Source organism: Cupressus sempervirens, chromosome 9 (assembly GCF_028749045.1).
Source record: "Cupressus sempervirens isolate cs-2001-9-10 chromosome 9, ASM2874904v1, whole genome shotgun sequence".
Taxonomy (NCBI): domain Eukaryota; kingdom Viridiplantae; phylum Streptophyta; class Pinopsida; order Cupressales; family Cupressaceae; genus Cupressus; species Cupressus sempervirens.
In genome coordinates this window covers 368,307,202-368,332,522 of record NC_143126.1, presented here as the reverse complement: position 1 = coordinate 368,332,522, position 25,321 = coordinate 368,307,202, and the positions used below count along the sequence as shown (strand labels likewise).

General features: G+C 35.8%; 1 protein-coding gene across 1 annotated transcript in view; it reads right to left on the bottom strand.

Moving 5' to 3' along the window:
* Window positions 1–22,774, bottom strand: part of CSTF77 (Tetratricopeptide repeat (TPR)-like superfamily protein) — a 318,878-nt gene extending 296,104 nt beyond the window's left edge. Inside the window, exon 1 of the mRNA XM_089800149.1 lies at window positions 22,301–22,774. Coding sequence (XP_089656275.1) covers window positions 22,301–22,405 — 105 coding nt within the window. The 5' untranslated portion in view covers window positions 22,406–22,774. The remainder of the gene's footprint in view (window positions 1–22,300) is intronic.
* Window positions 22,775–25,321: the final 2,547 nt, after the last annotated feature.

Here is a 25,321-nt window from a genome sequence, read left to right as displayed (position 1 = left end):
GTGGAGCATCCTGGAATTGTGAACGAGTTCGCCTGGTGTCTGATGGATCCCCAACCCAATCACCTGCAGACTACAAGGTCTGTCTAGCCCAAAGTGGACAGGAAGATGGAGAATTTGGAGGGGAATCATTAACCTCTGAATAATGACTAGGAGAAGAAGGAGGTGAGTTCTTTGAATCACTTTCTGCATCAGAAGTAGAGGTAGAAGACTGTTCAGGTGAATCTGACTCATCAGAAGATCTATCATGTATTCCAAGTGACTCTAATGTCAAGGTAGAAGGAGTTGGAGAAGTGATAGAAAGCGAGCTTGAAGATCCCTCCTCAAACTAAACACTCCTCTCAATGAATAACTCATGTGTAGGAGGGTGGAGCAACCGATAACCCTTCACACCATCAGGATAACCTACAAATATGCAAGGTCTGCTTTGCGGATCCAAGGCCTTACGTTTCTCTGTAGGAATGTGGGCCCATGCAGGGAAGCCAAAAACTCAAAAGTGCTTAACTGATGGTTTCTAACCGCTCCAAGCTTCAAAAGGAGTAACTCCCTTCAAGGCTCGATGAGGAACACGGTTCTAGATATAACAAGCACAGTTAATGGCTTCTACCCAATACTGTGGTGCAAGAGATCTAGAGTGAATCGTATAGTTTGCCATTTCCTTCAAGGATCTATTCTTCCGTTCTGCCACACCATTTTGCTGAGGATTGTATGGAACTGAATGCTGTAAATCAATCCCCTCTGAAGTGCAAAATCTTTCAAACCGATGGTTGACATACTCACCACCATTGTCTGTGCGCAAAACCTTGATGGCTTTCCCAGATTGCTTTTCTACAAAAATTTTGAAGTCTTGAAAATGATCAAATACCTCTGACTTCTGTTTGAGAAAGTACACCCATGTATATCGAGAAAGGTCATCAATGAATGTGAGGACATATTGGGCCCTGCTGAAAGAAAGATGTTGAAATGGACCAGCCAAATCACTGTGAACTAACTCTAGTATCTGTGAAGCTCTCCATGCCTTACTTTTGTCAAACTTTTCCTTAGGATGCTTACCAAGAATGCAACCTTGGCAAACACCTCCTGAGAATTGAACCGAAGGCAACCACGTGACCATGCTCTATTGGTTGAGCTGATGCAAATAGTGGAAGTTAAGATGGCCAAACCGCTCATGCCATAATTTACTCACATCATTAGAGTGAGTGAGCAAAACAGATGAAGGAGGATCAGGAACAAAGTGAGAAAACATATAGAGTCGTGACTGATGATCTACTCTCCCAACTGCAACTACAGAATCACTATGCAACTCACGTATCTCCACTGAATCAGGAGTGAACTCAACCCACTTGCCTGAACCTGTGTGAGTGATCTAGTATATTGATAGGAGATTGGTTGATAATGAGGGTACACAAAGAATATCATGGAATGTGCCATCCCCCACATCAACAAACCCTCTCTCACACACCTCAATAGGAGTGTCATCACCCATCAAAATAGAAGGCATAGTACATGGCTCCAAGGATGCAAGTTCTTCCTTAGATGAAGCCATGTGGTGCGAAGCACCCGAATCAAGAACCCAAGTGGATGGTGAGGAAGCAACTGCAAAAAGAGCCTTGCCCTTTCCTTTCCCCTTGTTTTTTTCTTTTGCCTTGTTAGACTCTTCATTAGAACTTTGTTTGATAGACTCAAGAACACTAATATTATTCTTCTCAAGAATGTATGTCAAGTGATCAATTTGTTTCTTCAAACATTTATGTTCATCATGACTGGGTCTTTTACAATAGGCACATTTAACCTTTTCTTTCTTAGGCTTATCGCCCTTAGAGGATGAGGTATCAATAGTTTCTTTTGAAGCAATTGGTATCTGATCCTTCTTTTCCTCACTATTATTTTGTTTCTCATCCTTACTATTGTTGTTACTACTTTGTCCTTTTTGTTCTTTTGTGCCTTGGTTGGCAGCTAAGGCATGTGACTTAGAGGACTTAAGAGTGCCCATCTGGATTAGCTTGTCCTATTCTCGAGTGAGATTGACAGCAAAATCATCTAGAGATGGTATGGTGAATTGAGTACCAAGTGCACCCTTAGTAGCATAGAAGGTAGAGACAAACACAGAATATTCTGAACTTAGTTTATAGAAAATACTAAGAATCAGTTGTTCATCTTTCTTTTCAATTCCACATTGTTTTAACTGCAGCCTTAGTGATTTCAATTTGGTGAAGAAATCTTGGATTGTGTTGAAATTGCTTGGACTTAAACTAATTAATTCATTTTCCAACATATGACCCCTCATTGAATCTTGTGTGCCAAATAGTGTTTCTAGCTTTGTCCATACTTCATTTGGTGTATCCAAAGACTCAATGTGAAATAGCAAGTCAAGAGAAACAAACAAACACAATGTTCCATATGCCTCATCACATTTCTTAAACCACTTAAGCTTATCTTCATCTTTATCAGGTTCAGTTTCAAGTCCCATAGTTATCCTATTTAATCTCGCTTTCCTTAAGTGAATTATCATGCGTGATTTCCACTCAAAATAATTGTATGGAATTAGGATGGGTATATTTGTTTGATCCATGATGAAGAAATGCTAAAAAGAAGAAAACCCAGCCACGACAATGCCCCCCCTTCTTACTCAATCAAAGAACCCCCTCCAAAAGAAATATGATTTGGCACTTTATTTTAGTGCGTTTACAACTACCACTAGAAAGAAATACTTAGTGGTTTTGATTTCAATGCATTACAAACCCTCATGAAGAGCATATGCTGAAAGTGAAATTTAGGCACAATAATCAAGGAAACAAATAGTACCACTGTGATCTACTCGAAAAATCATACACTTCCAAAAAAAAATCGCTTCAATATGAGGTCGTATGAGAAAGTTATGGTCCTCCAAAGTTTCCAAAATGAGAACTGTGCACAATTACGGCCAAGAATCTGCAATTTTTGAAAAATTTATGCATGAAAATCAAAAAAAAACTCCACTAGTGGATAGAGCACAAAAAAAAGTCAAGGTCATAACAAGAATCGTCAAAATCGGAGTCCGTATGAGCAAGAACGAGACATTTGAAAACTACGTTCAAATTTGTGACTGCCAACGGAGAGGAGCACGGCTGTAGCTTTCCGCGCTCGATCTTGCAAAATATATAGATTGCATGCAAAATCTAAGAGATACCCAGATGGTTTTCCAGAGCTGCGAACAAAACTCAGAAAGTGTTTTTCTTGTTGATGTACAGAAGATGTTGCTATAGTGTAAATCAGACGCCTTTAACAATAAAAAAACGGCTTCAAAAATCAAGAAACGACCCCAGCAACCAAAATATGACATGCAAATGCTGGATCAGCTTCCTAAGTCCATCAATGGCATGCTGGAACCTACAATACTGATTGAAAACTCCAAATATGCAAGTTGGTTGTCAGATTTGAGATTGAAACCCCAAAGAAAAACCGTTTTTGTCAAAAAAAATTTGATTCTCAAGATCATCCAAAGATGCAAGAGAAAAGCATACTTCGTTTTTCAAAAAACTACAATAAAATTTATTAACCGCCACCCCCCCCCCCCCCCGAATCTCTCAAATAAGGAAACTAAAATCTACTCTTGCACATAGAAAAGCTCTAATACTATGTTAGAATCTGAAAAGATTAATAACCCAGAAAACTAGTGCAAAGAATAAATATCTAAACTATGAATGCAAATGATACAAAATCAAAATAGCAACATAGAGTTAGTCTCCATGAGAGTAATGCAAATGCTAGAAGCAAAATAGCATTAAGAGGATGCAAAAATAAGAGATACAAATACAAGCCAGGTAGCATGCTTATATAGGCTAAGAAGAGGGAGGAGGTGGCAACACCAACCAATAAGGAGCAACCATCTATCGGACTAAAGATAGCAAAGTATCTTCCCAAGATAGCTAATGGATGCTCACATGTAGGAAAGTGACACCTCACAACCATTCACCTAATAAGACATGCTTTATTAACCTAAGTGAGATTATTAAAAGTGTAGGAAAAACCTAGCAAAATAGGAAAAATAAAAACTACACTAACAAAATTTACCTCAAGTCCAAGAATGAGAAAAACAAGTCTATCCAAAACTTGAGCAAATCTGAAATAATTTAAGAGATTTAAGATTTTAGATTTGTCCAAAACCAAAGACTTAAATAGATTTTGAAATCCACATAACATGGTTCAAATTTGGACATGTGGAGATGGTTAGAGAAATGCAATGCCCAAAATGTGAAACAAACTTTGACCTAGCAACTCCAAATGCAAAGTCATATAAAAATGGCATCTAAGGCATAGATTGCCTTCTTAAAATGATGAGAAACAAGTTGGAAATCAAAATCCTTACCTTAGTACTCTCCTTGAAAAGATTCAATGCATGTGAAAGCAAGGTATTTCGGTGGAGATCAAGCCCAAAACAGGCTGTTTATGCCCAAACGCATATGCAATAACATATGCAAATCCTCCTAAAATCGTCATCCAACTCTTATTGGAGAAACACAAATTTTAAAACGCCTTTTATAAAGGCATTAGCATGTCACAAAATGCATACATTTCTTCCGAAAATAGCTGCCTAGGAGGGTTAAGGTGTTTCTAAGCCAAAACGCATATTTGGGAAGTCATAAAATATGCTCTCTTGGAAAATCGCCACCAAGTCTAAAGACGTTTTTGGAAGGCATTCGCATGTTTTAACTATATGCATTTGCTATGAAAATCACCATCAAGTCTTGAGGATTAATGAATTGAGTGAAGAACGCCCTTTTAGAAAGCATTTACATGCTTTAACACATGCAAAACCTTCAAAAATTGCCACCAAGTCTGAACGTGTTTTTGCAAGTCATAAAATATATGTAAAACATATGCAATATGATAGAAAATCACCACTTCCCTCTTGGGTGGAATTTATAAGTCAAAACACATTTCTTATAGGCATTTACATGTGTTTATAACATATGCAGTTGGCCTTAAAATCGCCACTTTTGTCTTAGGCTTAGAAGAGAACAATGTTTTTTAATCAAAAACATATGTATTTGGGTCCAAAATCCCCACTTCAGCTTAATGTAAATAAAGAAGTCATTTTCAATTTACATTTACATGTTAAAATGACATGCAACTGTATTACAAACACCCACTTTAAATGATGATTTAAAAATACATATGCATTTGATTATTAAAAATGGATTTTAAGTACAATAACATATGTAATCGCATTTAAAAAGTGCACTTTTAATGATGTTGGGACTTCAAATTTATTGTGAGTGGATTTTTATGAAGTATTTTGCATGTTTATATATGCAATATGAAATAAAAATCCCACTCTACAGGCTTAAAGTTGTCTCATTTAATTATATTTAATATCTAACTATAGCTTTTAATAAAGTAACATGAAAAATAGGCTATTTTCATAAAACATAAAAAACTATAGTTAAATCAACTCAAAATGAGTTGAAATTTTAAAATAGACTACAAAATCCACTTTAGATAATTAAAATAACTTTATGTTAGACAACTCCAATTTGGACCAAGCGGAATTCCAAGGGCTATTCACTTAAGGCAAAAACAAGACCACAAACTATTTACAACGCAAAGAAAAACAAACAAAGAATGTGAAGATTCACCAAAAATCGAGTGTTTGCAATACAAGAAGGAAAACTCCACCAACAAACAATTGGGGATAATCTCAACAGAAAATCTTCAAAAGAACATATAGACACAAGACTAACAAAGAACAATTCAAAGATAATGAATTATTTTCATGACACCCCATCAATGCATTGAAACAAAGAGGATGCACCTACAAATCCATGAGAAAATTGCACCAGCAGAATGAGTTCTAGCAAAATATCAATCCTTGATTGGAGTTCTATATGAGCAACACCTTATAGTGGACAGAGCTCCTGATTTGTTAAATAAGTTAAGTGATATAGAGAACCTATTAACTTTAGCCAGTCTTCTCCCCATGCTGGATTTAATGAACAAACTTGTTAAGAAAGCCCAAGACAGAACTATGTATATTCATGAGTATTCTGATTTACATAAAATGATAGGCATGGCTCTGGATTCTTTGTATTTAGATCTCTCAGGTCATAGCCCATTTTTTTCAAGGTGGGAGATAATTATAGATTTGAATCATGCTGAGAATTTTTCACAATTCAATGGGAAAAATGAGCTATGTGTGTTTGTGAAAGGGTTGCTTCAATTTTGTGATGTCAAAATTGAGGACAACAATCTTCTAATTCAGAGGATTTTGTACACCAATCTTGTACCCCAATGTTTAAGCCAAAAATACTCTCAAAATTACTGTTTAAGGATAAAAAGTTTGATTTAAAAATATACTGATACATTCCTAACAAATAACAGGAACAAATGCAAAAAAATATTGAACAATAAAAAAAGATGCAAAAGCTTGGAAGCATGCCTACTCACCTGAAATGGGCTGAACCTATAAATCTAACTATAATACAAAAGTACTCAGCACTCACAAATTGATGGCTCCCAATGTTGCATTGACAAAATTGGATTGAAAAAAGATGTATCTTTTGTGATTTTCCTCACTATAAACTCAACAGGAAAGGAAACAATCCAAGACCCTGAGCCTATGAGTTAACTCTTCATTAATCCTAGATAGGCATAACATGACTTATGGTAATAAGGCAAAGGAATAAATACATCAGTAATAATATTGATGTTATGCCTCAGTACCCAACATGTCCCCCCCCCCAAAAGAGCTTTGTCCCTAAAGCTAGTAAAAATCTCTATATGGTGAAACACACTAAACCTAGTGTAGTAATAGGATGATCAACTCCCAAAAAGCACAAGTAATACAAAAAACTAGGTTGTGTTTTACATGTAAGAAAAACGTTGAGAATAGAACTCATAATCACCCATTCACAAAATATGCTCCAAATCATTAATTAAATAGAATGTACAACTTAACCAAACACATGAATGAGTACAAGAGCAATTTATGTCTTTCCTTGGGCCTTTCACATGTTTTGAAAAGTTTTGAAAAGCGTGGACACTAGCCTGTGAATATACTTCATTCTCAATCATTGCATTTCCATGAGCAATCCCTTCCAATAACCTTCGGAACCAACTATTATATTCCATAACATTTTCATCTTTTTCTCCAGCATTACCTTATAAGACTATATCATCTCCTCCATCTATACATAGCATTTATATTTGTAATTATAAATGCACTCCCCACCTTCAAACTCAATACATAACACACATCATGGGCTTGCCCTTTGGTCAAGATGTGTCATGTCCCTTCCCATCAAGTGACACTACACATTAGCACTTAGCCTATTTCCTTCGAGCATCCCAATAGGCTAAAGGGAGTTAATCAAATGGGATGTTGGAGTCTTGATGGAGGTTATTATCATTTTCCTTGGTTTGATGTGCTTATCATTATTTAATGTACAATCCCATCATGTATGCTTTGGAAGGTCGGTATGTGATTTGAAGCCTTACCCCCTTTTTGGCACCATGTGGGACTTGTCCATTTGACTGGTGTAGTGCATTCCTAAATTATAATAGGTGGATTCTTATGACAATTGATGCCCAAGTGCATCAATTACAATTCTAGCTTTCCACGCCACTTGTTACATAGCATCTCCTAGATAACACCCTTGCATGTCATTGAATGCTTTTGTAGACGGGAAAGGCCCAAGCAAGGCCACTTGAAAAAATCTTGCTAAGGCAATAGATGTTCTTAGTTTTGTCTTAAAGGACCATAATCCTTCTCTCTGTGATTCAGACGACACCCTGATCACATCTTTGGTTTTATCATGAAGTTGTTGAGGCATTCATTTTGATTGTAGAACCGTCGTAGACATACACATGCTTGCGCACGAGTAGGAGGCTCAATGTGTTGTAAGACAACAAGATTTGGAGGAAGTGCACGTTGTGTACATGAACTTGGCATTAGAATGATCGTGGACGACTGGGTCAACCATGAATATCCATCAAGATGCATATTTTCTAGTGTTGCTCGGGTTGGATGATTCCATTGAATGAGTAGGTGATAGTAGGTATTGCTCGATAAAGTGGTGTATTTAACCTACGATAAAGAGATGTTAGTGATTATGCATGCTTTAGTTAAAAATAGGCACTATTTGGTATGTGGGCAGTTCGTAGTAAGAACAAACCATAACGATTTGTGTTTTCTCTTGGCACAAATAGAACTAAATGAGAAACAACAAAAGTGGATCAACAAGGTTCAAGCTTATGACTTTGACATCCAATACGCCATATGGAAGAATAATATAGTCATTAATGCACTTTCCAAGAGACTAGCAAGTGCTACTTGTTGTGCTATGTCAGAGATTTCAGCTGATTGGAAGCCCCAACTTTTATTGAGCATTCCAAGAACACATTTGCATTCGAGGTTCTGGATGGTCAGATTCAGGATGGACAGGTACAAGGTCATTAATGATGTAAGTTATTACGAAACATAATTTATTTGGTTCTTGAATCCAAACTTAAGGATCAGATTATACAGGCAGTGTATGATAATCCGATAGCAAGTCATCCTCGGTACTTTAAGACCTACAGGCAGATTAGATAGAGGTTCTCTTAGAAGGGCTGTAAGGATGACATTCTTAAGCATGTCAGAGAGCGCTTGACTTGTCAACAAAACAAGTCTGAGCATGTATATCTTGTTGGTCTATAGCAACCATTGTCGGTTCCTAGGCATAAATGTGAGAGCATATCCATGGACTTCATTACAAGGGTTCCATAGATGCAGGGCAAAGATAGCATATTTACTGTGGTTGACTGCTTGACAAAGTATGCTCACTCTTTTGCTGTTGCAGCTGATTGGACGGCCTCTCAAGTGGTAGAGTTTTTTTAAGAGAGGTTTTCAGAATGCATAGTCTTCCTAAGACCATCATTAGTAACAGAGACAGCAATTTTTTCAACATGTTTTGGTAAATGTTATTGAAATTAGTAGTGACACAGTTGACCCCTAGTACCAATTACCATCCACGGATGAATGGGCAAACAAAGGTCGTAAATAAATGAGTGGAAAGTTATTTCTGCAACTACATTTCAAAGCAGTAGCAAGCTTGGGTCAAATGGCTATACTTGGGAGAGTACTGCTATAAATCGACATATCATACAACTACTGGTACGTCACCATTTAGAGCACTTTATGGCTATGATTTGATGTCTTTAATGGACTTGGCCTTAGCAGATAGCAAGAATCCTTTGGCAAATGATTGGTTACAGGAAAAACAAGATAGGAGAATATGCATCAAGCCCAAAATCAGCAAAAGATATATGTTGATCACCACAAGACTGAGAGATCTTTTGAGGTTGGGAAACTAGTGCTCCTATGTCTTCAGCCTTAAAAGTCGACTTCATTGAAGAAGGGCGGCTCTGAGAAACTCAAGACTAGATTTTATGGACCCTATAGGGTGTTGAGGAGAGTCGAGGAGGTAGCTTATGAGTTAGGGCTACCAAATGGCAGCAGGATTCATAACGTCTTCCAAATTTCTTGCCTCAAGAAGGAGCTCCAACAACACACCACAAGTTCACCAGGGTTGCCCCTCATTATGAGGAAGGAGAGATAGAAATAGTGACCACTGAGGTGTTGGAGCTAAGGGAGAAAAACTTAAGAAACGGATCTATTTAGGAGTACCTAGTGCACTGGAAAAACTTGCCCATTCTTCAGCATCCAGCACTTCGATTGCTTGAGGGCAAGTGATCCTGGGAAGGGAGCATTGCCATGTCCCTTCCCACTAAGTGATACTACACATTAGCACTTAGCCTATTCCCTTCAAGCATTTTGATAGGCTAAGGGGAATTAATCAAATGGGATGTTGGAGTCCTAATGGATTTTAATATCATTTTCCTCGATCTAATATACTTACCATTATTTAATGTATAATCCCATTAGACACTCTTTGGATGGTCGTGTTAATTCTGTAACTCGATAACCATACTGATCTGATGAAGCAGATCATACAGATCTGATTATAGATAAGATGCCTTTGAAAGGCCTATAAATATGTTATACTATCCTCTAGGATAATCGATGTCTCTCTTAGGTTAAGTCTTGTTTGTTTAAAAATTAACAAGATTAGTTAACTTAATTGTTATTTTCTCTAACTCCTAAATGGGCGCCGATTTGGAAGAGACAATCCTGGCCGACCTAGATAGGGACATGTCCCTTCTAGGACCATGTTCCTTAGGCGCTATATTTATAGAGGTATGCTTGTGGATAAAGAGCACACAAAACATTTTCAAGTCTACCTCTTTAGCATTCATTCTCTCAACGATTTATAGCAGGATATAAAATATTATTTGCAGAACCATTATCAGCAAAGGAAGATCTCATATTCAATTAGAAATTGAACAAGACAATCTCCATCTGGGAAAAGATATTAGATTAGAGATAGTTGCAGAATATTACTGAATATTTTTCATCAGAATTTGCAAAAAATTTACATGGTATCAAAGCTCTTGTAGTCGAACCTAGGCTCTGCAAAATTCCGTAATCAGATTTTAATATATCTAGCATCTATCTCCTATCTTCAATGGCATACACAATCAGACCCGAGGACAGATTTGATGGGAAAGGACACTTTGATGCCTGAAAATTCAGAATTATGATGATTCTTGAAGAGAATGATGTAAAACAATTTGTTGATAAAGCATCCAAACAAACTCCAATTGAACCTCATAAATCTATCTGGAGCAAAGGAAATAGGAAAGAAATTCAAATCATATTAGATGGAGTAAAAAATGATATTGTACCCATGCTTACAAAATATCAGATAGCATTTGATATGATGAATGCATTACTAAATGCATATGAGGTAAATAATGCAACTAGGGTTCTCGTACTGAAAAGACAACTAAATCACATTCAAATAAAGAAAGGAGAATCAATGAATTCTTACTTCCTAAGGGTTGCAAGCATTGGAGATGAACTATCAAGTATAGGAACCATAATTAATGACACGGAACTAACACTAATGGCGATAGATGGATTACCAGATTCATGGGAAACTTTTGCACAAGGAATATGTGCCAGAGATAAACTTCCTAATTTCAACAGACTTAAGGGCGATTATCTTCAAGAAAAATCCAAAAAATTAAATAAAGAAGGGAAACTAAAAATAGAAGATGAAGAACTGCATGTTCTTAATACAAACTCTTATGAGGGCAAGAAGAAGCATTTTAAGAAGAAAAGGGGAAATCAAAAGAATGGAAAACCCAAGAAAGATCTATCCAAAATAAAGTGTTTCAAATGTGAAAAGTTTGGACACTACAAATCTAATTGTCTTGAGAATTCCAAACAAGTGAACTGTACAAATGTTACTAGGGAAGAAGATAATTATGATCCTGAGAATCGTGTATTATATTCGTCACTATCAAATGAAATCTCAAATAAAGCATGGGTAATTGATAGTGGATCCTCTAGATATATAACAGGATACAAAGAAGAATTAGACTCTATTTCAGAAAAGGTCAATAGCAAAGTTACCATTGGTGATAATTCAGCACATCCCGTTGAAGGAATTGGAAATTGCACCTTGAAACTAAAATCTAGAAATTCTCTTCTTCTCAAAGGTGTACTCTACGTACCAGGAATTAATCTAATCTCAATTACAGCACTTGAAGATGATGAGCATAATGTTGCATTTGTGGATGGCAAAGTAATAACTTGGGCAAAGAACTCCTCAATCAAGAAAGAAAAGTTGATTGGTCAGAGAAAAAGATATTTGTATGAATTGAATTCAAAATCTAGTCGTCATATTCAAGCCTTAATTCATGAAGCTAAAGACATAAATGAAATTTGGCACAAAAGATTAGGGCATCTAAACTTCAAAACCTTATAAACTATGGAGAAGATGGTTACTGATTTACCTAAACTCAATAAAGAACACTCAAGCATATGCAAAGGGTGCACACTGTATAAGAAGTTAGAACACTAGAAGTTTGTTTCATGATAGCACTAGAAAAACAAATAATGTTTTAGAATTAATTCATTCAGATTTATGTGGACCTATGTTTGTTCTTTCTCTTGGTGGTTTCTGGTACTATATTTTGTTCATAGATGGCTTCTCTAGAAAAACATGGATTTACTTCTTAAAATGCAAAGAATTAGAAGAAATCCTAAAGAGATTTAACGAATTCAAAACATTAACTGAAAACTTATTAAGACATAAAATTAAAACTCTTAGAACTGATAATGGAGGGGAATACACCTCAGTTTTGTTTAAAAGGTTTTGTAAAGAAACAAAAATTAAGAGGGAGTATGCCATTTCCTATAATCTAGAACAAAATGGGGTAGCAGAAAGAAAGAATAGAACAATTACAGAAGTTACTAGAGCTATGATATTTGATCAAAATCTAGAATATTATATTTGGGCAAAAGCCTCTTGTACTGTTGTTTATATTTAAAACAGAAGCCCTCACTCCTACCTTAGAGATAAAACTCCAGAAGAAGTCTTTACTAAGGTTAAACCCTATATAACTCATCTTAGGATTTTTGGGTGCCCCGTATATATCCATATTCCAAAAGAAAAGAGAACCAAGTTAGAACCCTCTGGGAGGAAAGGTATTTTTGTAGGGTATAGTGAAACATCTAAGGCATATAGGATTTCATACCTGGACAGAAAACTATTGAACTTAGTAGGGATGTAATTTTTGAAGAAGCTCTAGCATTCAAAAGAGCCCTAAGTTCTAAAGAACCTTCTTCTTTACCCAGTTCTAAAAGAAATACTGAGTCTGAGTCTCAGAGGGAGAACATAAAAGAAATTGAAGATGAAATTAAAAATCTAAATCTTGAAGAAATTCAAAATTTAAAGAAAAGACCACTTTGGGCCATTAGAACAGTAGAAAAAGCACGAGACTTTGTTGCACCTTCTGGAATAGTCAGAGAAAGCAAAAGACCTAAAAGATTTTCTAGTTATACAACAAACATGAATAATTTGTCCAAAACAAAGCCAACCAATCCTTCAAATGCTATTAAACATTCAGCCTGGAATGAAGCTATGACAGAAGAATACCAATCCATTATGAAGAATGATGTTTGGGAAATTGTTCCAAGACCTAAAGGAAAATCTGTTGTTTCTTCCAAGTGGATCTTTACAATAAAGCATGTTGCTAACAGTAGCATTGAGAAGTATACAGCTAGATTTGTAGCCAGAGGATTTTCTCAGAAAGAAGGAATTGATTATGAAGAAACCTTTGCTCATGTTGCCAGATATACCTCCGCAAGAGCAGTCCTAGCAATCGCAGCATCAAAGAGATGGAAAGTACATCAAATGGATGTAAAAACAGCATTCCTAAATGGAAAGATTATAGAAGAAGTATATCTGGAGCAACCTAAAGGATTTGAAACTCATGATCTTAACGTTTTTGTTTGCAAGCTCAAGAAAGCTCTATATGGGCTTAAGCAAACTCCCAGGGCCTGGTATGAAATGATTGATAAGTATCTCACTGGCTTAGAATTCTCCATGAATGAAGCCGATCCAAATTTATATTATAAAAGAGATAAAGATGATATGTTAATTCTGATATTGTACGTTGATGGCTTACTAATAACAAGTGATGATCATCTTATAGATCAATGCAAGAAAGATCTAACTAGGGAATTTGAGATGAAAGACTTGGGACTCCTTCATTACTTCCTAGAACTGTAAGTACGGCAAAATTCTGACAATATCATACTTAATCAAGGTATACATCAGATATTTTGAAGAGATTTGGAATGTGGAATTGCAAGTCTATGTCTTCTCCAATGGAGACTAATCTACATAAACTTAAAGAAGTAGGAGCAGAATCACCTTTCATAGATTCTACTCTCTACAGACAAATGATTGGGTCCCTTATGTACTTAGTAAATACAAGACCTGGTATTTGCTATGCTGTTAATGCCTTAAGCCAGGTTTACGTATGAGCCAAAGGAGATTCACGTAGTTGCAGTTAAGCACATTATGAGATACTTACAAGGCACTCTTAATTTTGGACTCAAATATGAGAAAGTTGATCTAGATTTGTATGGATTCAACGACTCAAATTGGGGTGGAAGTGTTAAAGACAAAAAAAGTACTTCAGGATGTTGTTTCAATTTAGGATCAGCGATAATATCTTGGATATGCAGAAAGCAGTCTTCAGTAGCTCAGAGCTCCACAGAAGCCGAAAACATTGCAGCAGTGATGGCCTCTTGAGAAGCAATTTGGCTAAGGAAGTTACTTGTGGAATTATTTGGGCAAACTATGAATCCTACGATTATTCATTGTAATAATCAAAGTTCCATCAAGCTCTCGGTGAATCCAGTGTTTCATGACAGGTCCAAGCATATTAAAATTCCTTACCATTATCTAAGAGATATGGTAGACACATATTGTAAAATTAGAATACATTTGCACTACAGATCAGACAGTAGACATATTCACCAAACCTCTATCTAGAGTGAAGATAGATCACTTCAGGAGAAGACTTGGTATGGTTGAATTGTAATCCATTTGTATTCTTTAATTTATTAATAAAATAATTTTATTGTCAGACTATTGACTGTTATGGGCTCCACCATTTGTATTCATTATTTAAGAGGTGATGATCTCTGAGATAATGAACACTTGTATAAAAGACATTATGAGAGATGACAATCTGTGCTAAACAATAGAGTTCTATTGTAAGATCTAGATGAGTTCAAGATCATATTGTGATATAGACATTGCTATGTCTATAAGTCGCAATTTGGATAAAGGAAGAATTTTATTCTCAGAGGTTTATCCTGTGTTCTGGTAGATCTTAGCTCAAGATCTTGTTGTGATATAGAAGAGCCAGTACCTATGAATCACAACTTGGATAAATGAAGAATTTAATTATTCTTCGGATTTTATCCTGTATATTGCTTTCATGCAATATCATGATCACTAGTGTAAGTGATAAGTCACATCACAGGTATAGTGATATGACGTAAGTATCATATGTTCTATAATACCTCATGCTTGAGGATTCAGATAGATATAGAGTATCATTCTATGCTTATTCATATTATTTGATGATGCTAGATATGTTATCTCTCAGTATGATTATCAAGTTAAGAGGGAGTGTTAATTATGTAACTCGATAACCATACTGATCTGATGAAGCAGATCGTACAGATCTGATTATAGATATGATGCCTTTGAAAGGCCCATAAATATGTTATATTGTCCTCTAGGATAATCGGCGTCTCTCTTAGGTTAAGTCTTGTTTGTTTAAACACTAACAAGATTAGTTAACTTAATTGTTATTTTCTCTAACTCCTAAATGGGCACCAATTTGGAAGAGACAGTCCTGGCCAACCTAGACAGGGACATGTCCCTTCTAGGGTCATGTTCCTTAGGCGCCATACTTATAGAGGTATGTTTGTGGATAAAGAGCACACAAAACATTTTCAAGTCTGCCTCTTTAGCATTCATTCCCTCAGCGATCTATAGGAGGATATAAAATATTATTTGCAGAACCATTATCAGCAAAGGAAGATCTCATATTCAATCAGAAATTGAACAAGACAATCTCCATCTGGGAAAAGGTATTAGCTCAGAGATAGTTGCAGAATATTACTAAATATTTTTCATCAGAATTTGCAGAAAATTTACAAGTCGGTTGTGTTTTGATGTCTTACCACCTTTTTGGCGCCATGCGGGACTTGTTCGTTTGGCTGTAGTGCATTCCTAACTTATAAAGGGTGGATTCTTATAACAGTTGATGCTTGAGTGCATTGTTCAATTATGGCTTTCCTCGCCACTTGTTACATAGCATCTCTTGGGTAATGCCCTTGCATGTCATTGAATGCTTTTGTAGATGGGAAAGGCTCGAGCAAGGCCATCTGGAAAATCTTGCTAAGGTAATTGATGTTCTCAGTTTTTTCTTGAAGGACAATAACCCTTCTCTCTATGATTCGGATGACACCTCAATCACATCTTTGATTTCATCATGAAGTTGCTGAAGCATTCATTTTGGTTGCTGAACCGCCATGGACATACTCAAGCTTGCACGAAGGTAGAACGAGCAGAAGGCTCAGTGTTTTCTGAGACGACGAGATTTGGAGGAAGTGCACTTTGTGTACATGGGCATCAGAACAAGCGCGGACCACCAGGTTAACCAGAAGTTCCATCAGGCTGCATGTTTTCTGGTGTTGCTCGGGTTGGATTATTCCATTAAATGAGTAGGTGACAGTGGATTATTCTAACTCACATATGTATACGTGCAAAGAGCTTTTAAGGTCTGTACATTACTTGACAATGTTTCTATTGTAACTGGGATAAGTTTATGAACTAGGAGGATATCTGATATAGTTGAATGGTTTGCATATTCTGCTAGTTGCTTCTAGTATGCTTAATTTGAAGGATTTGTTATTATGCTTCCTATAGATATATGTATATGTTGCATGATTAAGCACAGTCATAGCTTAGACAAACCTCGCATCCATATCACAGACCAGGTCTCTAATCCTTCACACAGGCAAAGCAGGGAATATTTACAGTCGAATTCAGGGTGAGTTATTACAAGATGTCTAGTGCATATGCCACTTACCCACTCTAGACCCAAATTCTCTATGGAGCATTGAAATATGGTTAAATATTTTGCATCTCTTTTTCCGTCAATGTTGTTTGTGTGGCTACAACCAAAGAAACATCATGTCCCTTGTCAGTACACTTCATTGTCCTGAGTTAATCTATTTGATACATGAACAAATTGCCCTTCAACAATCATGCCATATCTCAAATCTCTTCCAACACCTCTGTGGCTGCAAATGCCTTTCGCACTTTACAGCCCTAGTGATGGCTCGTATCCATATAACGCCCTTAAGGGAGAAACTTTTATAGAGGAGCAGTAAATGGTATTACACTAATACTCAGCCAGATAATGCTGGTCATACCCAAAATACATCCTAAATTACACTTACTAACATTTATTTACTGCCTTTGTTAGACCATCCATTTGGTAAAGATATGCCATACTGATGTTAAGTGTAATCCAACTAAAAAAAATCCTGCCAAAAATTGCTTTGGAAGATATGATCCCAATTACAAATGATCCTTGGTGGGATCCCATTGAGCTTAAATATGTGGTCAAAATGAGGTTACAACCTCAGGTCAATTAAGCCCTGCCTTTGTCATAGGAATGATGACCTCCTAACAAACAATTCATTATCACCACAGCTCTTGCAAACCAGGAATTTTGGCATGGTGAATTCGCTTGCATGACATATCAAGGTAGGTATTGGGAATTGGCTAGGAGGCACATGTTCAACAAAGGATACAACAGATAACTTGGATGGTCCTGAAAAGGGCTGCTGATAATTTATATGTTATTGTTTTCCTCCTGATATGCAGCCCTAGCATAATGACTTTGGGTCTGATTACCAGGAGAAAAGAAGAGCCAATCCAGGGAATTAACAGATATGCATTCACCTTTGGAAATAATAGCCAATCCTGGATATTAACAAAAAAGTATTCAGCTTTCTTAATAACATAAATATTTTATTGAAGATTTCAATTGCTTATTTGAAACTCTCAAATTTATCTTTCATTGATGCATTTTATCAGGCTATTTAATACTCTGATCAATATGTGTAAAATCTGGGAAATTGTTTGAATACATTTATATCTAAAAAACTGTTTGACTATAGGAATGACCTTTAGCTGGAGATGACTTAGAGGTTGAAGGCTCCCAAATTTGTTAACAAGTGATACATTTTAATACAAATTACAAAATATCCTTCTTGTTCTACTACCATAAAGTGGAGTTGATATTTAACCAACGTGATCTGCATATGGGGTACTATGTCCATACTCAACTGCTTTTTGTGTGAAAGACGTAAGCTGCAGACTGACCATTCATTTTCCTTCCACAGTCTCCTCTGAAATCTATTGTCATAGGGTCACTTAGTAGTTCTCAAAACAAGTCCATGACATAATAGTTCAGCTAATGGAAAAGGTATGAAACAAAAAGTAACTTGTATAGGCATGATAGTGCATCTGCCAGCACATTTTGTTTCTTCTTCTTTTAAATGATCTCAAACTCATAAGCCTGCAAACAATCAATTCATTTTTTTCTCTTCTATGAGGATGTTCATAATCAACAAGTACTTGAGGCAGAAATGATCAATTCAATTTAAGTATTTGATCCTCAACAGAAACTGAGGCCATTTTTCAACCACATAAAGGGTGGCTGTAGGCTGTAGCTCTATGGCAAAATGTGCCTTTTTATCATTAAACTACTAACATTTCAAGGCGATGGCGTAACATCTACAAAGAGCTCCACACCAAGTTTCATTAAATTTGATGGTGGACAAGTTCAGTTCATTAGGACAAGCTAGCACCCAAGCAATTATAAAAGTTCTGTTGAGCTCCTCAAAATCATTTTGCACCTCTAAAAACCAATTGAAAGCATCCCTTTCAATTTGGTGTGTAAAAAAGGGGGCAGTGGTAGACAAAATTTTCAAAAACCTTTGATCAAAGCTTGCCAAGCCCAAGAAATTGCTAAGTTGCTAAGTGACTTCGGAAGGGTCAGCATGCATCCCTTCAACAAAATGACATGACCGTGATGATTTAGAATTTGCACTTACAGATTTCAGCATAGAACTTCTGTTTGACCAAAATGTCAAGCCCAGTATTTAGATGCTCCAAATGAGATGCTAATGATGTACTTAAAAACAGAGTATCATCAAAAAATACAAGAAAGGATCTTGTGAAGGCCCTTAAGAAAATGTACAGTCTGAAGGAAGCTTCACTTATCAGAACTGATTGTATAACTACAAGGTTTATTGAGCTCAATGATTCCAACAATTCAGCATGGATTGACAGATATACTTTGCCGAAAGATAAGTTGGTCAATGGCAACTATATGTAGCTCCACAATTGTTGTGCACACTTGTCATTTGTCTTCTCTCAGAGGTTTCAAATTCCTCTCCTGCTAAGCTGAATTGATCTCAATGAAGATTTATCCTGTTTCTTAATAGGAACAGACTTACCTCTACGAAAGCCGAAGAAACTTGTTATATATCATCTCGCATCTAAGTATACGTAGAGCCCAAAGGCAAAGTGGGATGTAAAGACCAAGGAGCCACAACATTTTCATGCAGAGCAGGATGTCTAGTCAGGATTGGTTGAGCTCACATCGTAGACTCTAGATACAATTCATTCCAACAGTTCAAATGATGAGCATGAGTTTCACAGATATTCAGTGGAAAATAACTCCAATTTTTTAACTTCTTGCTAAAACTAAAACCGGCTATGCATATCTTTTCATGGCATGCCTATTTTTCCATTTTGATGTTTGTCCATTGCAGATAGTAGTTGTACTTCTCAGCTTGTCTTTGCAAATTTCAGTTTCAAGTTTCAATCTTTCATCAATATAAATATATGAATTGAAATTTTGTGTTATCAATAATTTATGCCATTATAATAACTTAATGGATTATTGGCTCTCTCCTTTTCACTTACTTAAGTTAATTGTAATTTTAAACTTTAAATATAAATATCTTCTATTTTATTTTACTAGTTGTCCCCCTAACATCTCCTAAACCCTACCCCTATTTTTCCCATATCCCTAAATGGTGGGGAGGATCTTTAAATGGTGGGGAGGATCTTGAACAAGGTTTTAGCCTCAACTACTAGAACTCACTCTAGGCTTTCTCCTAGTCTCTTAGGGTATTTCTCCTATACCCTACTCCAAGGGAATCTTCTCTCTATTCCCTTATTACACTAATCCTCACCAATCAACTCAAAACTCTAGCTCACCCTAGGGGCTCCCCAGTGCTCTCATCGCACGATTCTTCACAACTGGCTTCCAGGAGTGCATTCTTGGCTAGATTGAATTCCAAGGCTTGTATTAGGTCTCATTTAATAGTTTTTAGGATCACTAAGTGGATTGGAGTATTGGGTTTCCAATCAATTTGCTGATTGCATAGTTAGGAGGGCTACTAGGACTAGTGACCAATTAGGCCTCCAAAACTATTTTTTGGCTTATATCTCCTCAAAACCCTTAAGGATAACTCAAACAAATTTATGATTCGGATACCCTTGTGGCTCCCCTTGAAGATTTTTCAGGTCTGCAACACCCAGGTCATCTGTACAAGTGATTCCCAAAAATATGTCATTTACAAGGGTTTCTTGTTTGTATCAACAGCAATCAAAAGGGTTCTCATTTAATCCATACAAGTGATTCCCAAAAATATGCCTATTTACAAGGGTTTCTTGTTTGTATGAACAGCAATCAAGAGTGTTTGTTCTTTCACCACTCAAATGGGCTCTAAATGACTTCTCCTCTGGAATTAATTACCTTCACTCACTACTCTTACCTTCCATGAATCTAGATTGCACCCAACACTCCATTCCATGGTCCTTTCAAACACTTATTTGCTGATTTCATTGCCTAGCCGGGTATGCAAACTCACCTAGGGCCTCTTGGTAAAAATAGCAAACCTCTGCAAAACAAGACCAAAATGCATAATTACATTGCTTATACAGTCTCTTCCTTGATTCCAAAAGGCTATCATGGTTCCACCATTGGAATTCAAGTTCTAGAGATTTCTTTGTTGATTGCTTTGTACAGACCAGCAAAATTGTAACTTCAAAAAGATTTTCAAACTAGCAATGAAACTGATCAAACAAACTCCTACTCTTTACCAAAGAAATTGCATTCAATACTCTATCAAACCACATGTAAACAGAAACCCTATCAATCCATTAAAGGTGTGGATGAAGGGTGAAATCAGAAAACTGTCATAAAAATGCTTAGTTTGCTATTCACAATACCAAAATTCGTACACATGCATGTGCCAAACCCTCAAACTGACTTGGATTGGTCTTAAATACCTCTTACCCACATGAATCGTCAGATCCCATAGGTTTCCAGCTGATTCTTGGAGTCATTACAAAGTTTTAGCACTTTTTGACAATGGTGTCAAGCAACTTTGCAAAGTTGCCAAGTGCAACTTTTGCACTGTTGTGCATCTAATGGCTCCATGACCTCAAACATGGTTAATTGAACCTATTTCAATGTAATTACAACTTAAACATGTTTTTCCATGTTTCCCATCCTCCTGGGGTCTTGGGCAACATTTGACCATTCTAGGCTCTACCAAGCAATTTAAGCAATATTGCCAACATAGAAGCAACTTGAGGACTCAAACACCACACGAACCTATTTACAAACACAACTAACAAACTTGGGGCTTTATCAAATAGCCCTTATTCATGTGGTCTGGCCAAGACCTCTACAAGCCAAAAATGTTTAGGAAACTTAGCATATTTTCTAGGTGCTCCTGCACCACAGAAACTCCGAAACACTAGATCCCCTATTAAATTATTGTCGTTCCCCATCCCCTTTTCCCATAAAAGGACTATGTGGAACTTATTTGCGCACCGAGGTCTCACAGGTGATGCCTTGCCAGATAATTACGAGTTTCAGACTTGGACTCAACTGTTGAAGGAAAATGATGTCAGGTGTTATTAAACCCAAGTTTTCCTTATTTTTCTTCATTCTCAACTATGGCAGGTACAAACTTGGCAGGCGGATTGAATATTAGGTGAGTTCTGGTTTGAAGATTGTCTCAATGATTGGGGTGTTTCTCATTCATTAACTATTTATGTTTTTTTCTTTGTGTGTAATTATATTTTGGGCATTTTTTCCCTGACAATTACGAGTTTGAATGCCGAATTTAAGTGCTCCTACTATGAATTGGAATATAGTATTTTGAGTCGATATATCAAGACTGTCAACCGTTGGTTTTCAACTATTAATAATTGCACTTGATTTACAGTATACAGGAAGTTCAATTGCCAATGCTAAGTAACAATCCAGTACAAGTGACACACAAAATGCAGTCAACAGGTGCTTCGAAGCTATATTGCAGAAATCATTTATAAAACTATGGTCTTTGGCACTCTTAATACAGAAGACTATGTGTTTTATTTTGCATACACTTATATTGGCTTTAAATTTTTTAATTACTCTTTGCACAAGTGACAATTATTATTTTAAAAACTTTTATATTCCAAGTGCTTGCTGATTCTGTTTAAAAACAAGATCATTAGACAGTCACAATCCGGAATAATCTATATACAAAGCTTTTAAACAAAATTGTGTATGTGCTTCGGACATTGATGCTCCGGGCAACATTCTGTGATCGTCATTGGTATGACAAACCGTTTTCTCCATACACCGTTTTCTCCAATGTGGAAACTACATATAGATGTTTTAGGACTACTTAGAAATTCGTGATGGAATCGAAAAACCGGATCTTTAAATTTAGGAAATAGAAATGTAATGTGATGCTCACCTTATGAGTAAGAGAGGGTCCAAGGCGGCCAAAAAGGCCAGCTGATGCGGATGCTGATGTCGATGTTGATGTGGAGTCCGGTGTAGGATCTTCATTGGTGGCCATGCTGTTTTGCTAATCCTCTAAAGCTCCAGCACGACAAACTACAACTCCTGACGATGGCCTAGCATTGCATATGTTCAGATAGAAGCATTTTGAGTTTAAACCTCGCAACTATTGTTATAGAATCAGCAGACACAGAAATTCCTCCGCAACTACAGCACTGACAGGGAAGAAAATGGAGTGAAGAGAGGTTATCAAATTAAGAAAACGGGTCACTGTGACTGAAATCGCAGACCCAAACCATACATGGGGAAAAAAAAATCTTTGCCAATTTCTCTATGAAGTTAATTTTTCCCGCAGAAAGAGCTGTCTGTGGAGAGGTCCATTGCACTGGCTGAAGGCGGCTATCCGTCACCGTAGTGGTCAAATATAAATTTATCTACAATTAAGGGTTGCTCTATATATTAAATTGGAAATGGTCTATTCGTCGCTCTAAGAATATTTTAGTAGAGGAAAAAAAAAAATTAAGTTTGATTTAGTTAATGCCTTATGGAAATGATGAACAAATATTTATTATTATTAATTAAAATGAAGGGGATAAAGTATTTAGTTTTTCGATGATAATGTGATTAATTTTATGTTTTCAAGAATATGGTAATGAAAAATAGAATTTATTTATTTATTTTTATTTATTATTTGAGAAGAGTTTGGTGTGAGTTATATGATTATATTATAATTGGTATGACAATAGTACAAAAGTATGTGTATAATTATATTATATAGTTGGAGTCATTTAGGTACAAAGATGAATCTTTCTACAACAAATGTCACTGATTAAAACTCAACATAAACTATGATGAAAACTCAACATAAATTGGTTGATGAGAAGTAAAAGATATTGCTATATTAATCATTTGTAGAAAATGTTAACAATTTTAGATCCAACGAAAAATTAAGATCACGTGGAAAAAGAATGAAGATAGAAAAAGAAATAAAAGCAACATACATGTACATAACACCATATGTATCCAAGGAAAACCCTTTTTGATAAAAACATCCAACGTCTAAAGCACTACTCATCATATTTACGAAAAGATATGTTTCTTGGATGGTAAGAAACATATGTATGTTATAACGAGAGACCGTCATATTTAAGACATGATCTTCAACATGTGAACTATCTTGCAACATTCATAGTCTTGGAAATATGTGACATGCACACTAGACATCCATCATCAAATTGCAATATCACAACAAAAGATCAATGCTCTTCAATCATGAGAGAAATCAAACAACATTTTTGTAGCATAGCCATGTTGTCCTTAATTTTGACAACACAAAATTGGGGCAACTCTACACAATTTTCTCATGCATTAATAGGTGTATCCTCTATGTTTTCATTATATTGGATAATGTGTCGTAAATGTAGTTCATCATCCTTGAATTGTCCTTTATTTTGCACTTTTCATGCATCCTTTTTGAGACTTTACGTCAAGTTGATACCATATCATTTGTCAAGATAAGTTTTTCTTCTCTAACTGTAAGCACTTGATTTTTGGTAATCTTCAAGTCATTTTCTTTGTTTTGTATTTTGTTTTAGTGTTGCTTTTGCCCTAGTATTGGAGCTTTTGAAATTTGATTCATTTCAACTATCTTAGCTCTCTACCAGAGTTGTGTTGTTCAAGTTACAAAGGAATTAAGCATGTTGAAGGTGGGGGGGTTTCGACCTAATTGCACATCCTTATTAAAAAAAATTCACTCAAAATGGGTTTTGTATTCATAATTGCATAAAATAAAATTGTCATTTACATATAAAGTGGGTTTAGAACCCCAATTAAAATTTTACATCATTCTGATAAAGTTTTTAATATACTTATTAATGATTTTTTTATGTAATTGTAGGTTATTTGAGTCATTTTGTGTAATCTTTATTCAAACTATAATTACATGTAAATTTAAACATAAAAGATGTTTTTATGCAATAAAGTGAGGTTTTTATTCAACATTGCATGTCATCTTTTATTATCCATTATCAATAAATATTTTGAACCCAAGTCATAAAGGTGGGGTTTTTAAATACAAATGCATGTGTTAAAGTGAGGGTCTTAAATATATGTAAAATGCTTCAAAAAGCACATCGATATAGACTTGCATATATTAAAGATATGTAAAATAAAAAACATGTGTAAATGGTCCAAAAAAACATGTCTTAAGTTATCGAGGCAATTTTTAAAGTGTATGCATATGTAAGTGGCTTCAAAAAGCACGGCATTATGGACTTAAGATATTGAAGACTCTGTGTTGGCAATTTTTTAACCAAAAGTACATATGTGTTTGGCCCCAAAAAGCCCATCTTAAGTGATTAAAAGATATGGTGGTGATTTTACATCTAAATGCATGTCTTTAAATTGCCAAATACTTCAAAAAGTACGTCTTTATTTCCTTAAAGTGGTGTTTTATCTTGAAATAGTTGGACAATGATTTTGCTACCATTTGCATGTTTTTTTAACATGTAAATGAGATGAAAAAATGCATTTTGGCTTACAAGGGTTGAAAGTGGCAATTTTAAATGCAAATGCATGTGTATTGCTTCCACAAAAATGTGTCATCATTGCTTACATATATGTATTTGACTCAAAAATAGTTGGGTGGAAATTTTGATTACACTTTATTGCTCACAAACACATGTATATTGCTTAAAATGTCTCGTCTAGGGCATTGATGGACTAAAAATAACTTTGGAAAGAGCTTTAACAAATACATTTCGATTTTGAAAGCATGTTTAGGACACATTTTGCTCAAAAATGGATATTACGGCTTGTTTTTTTAATTCTAAACTACATTTTCATCTCCTTGGGTGTTATTTTTTATTGCCATTGCATATCGTCATCTCCTCGAGTATTTCTAGGTTTGAATGGTTCAATCTTGTTGCTAGATTTGTACATTTCATTTCTCTATTATAGAACACTTTTTAAGAAA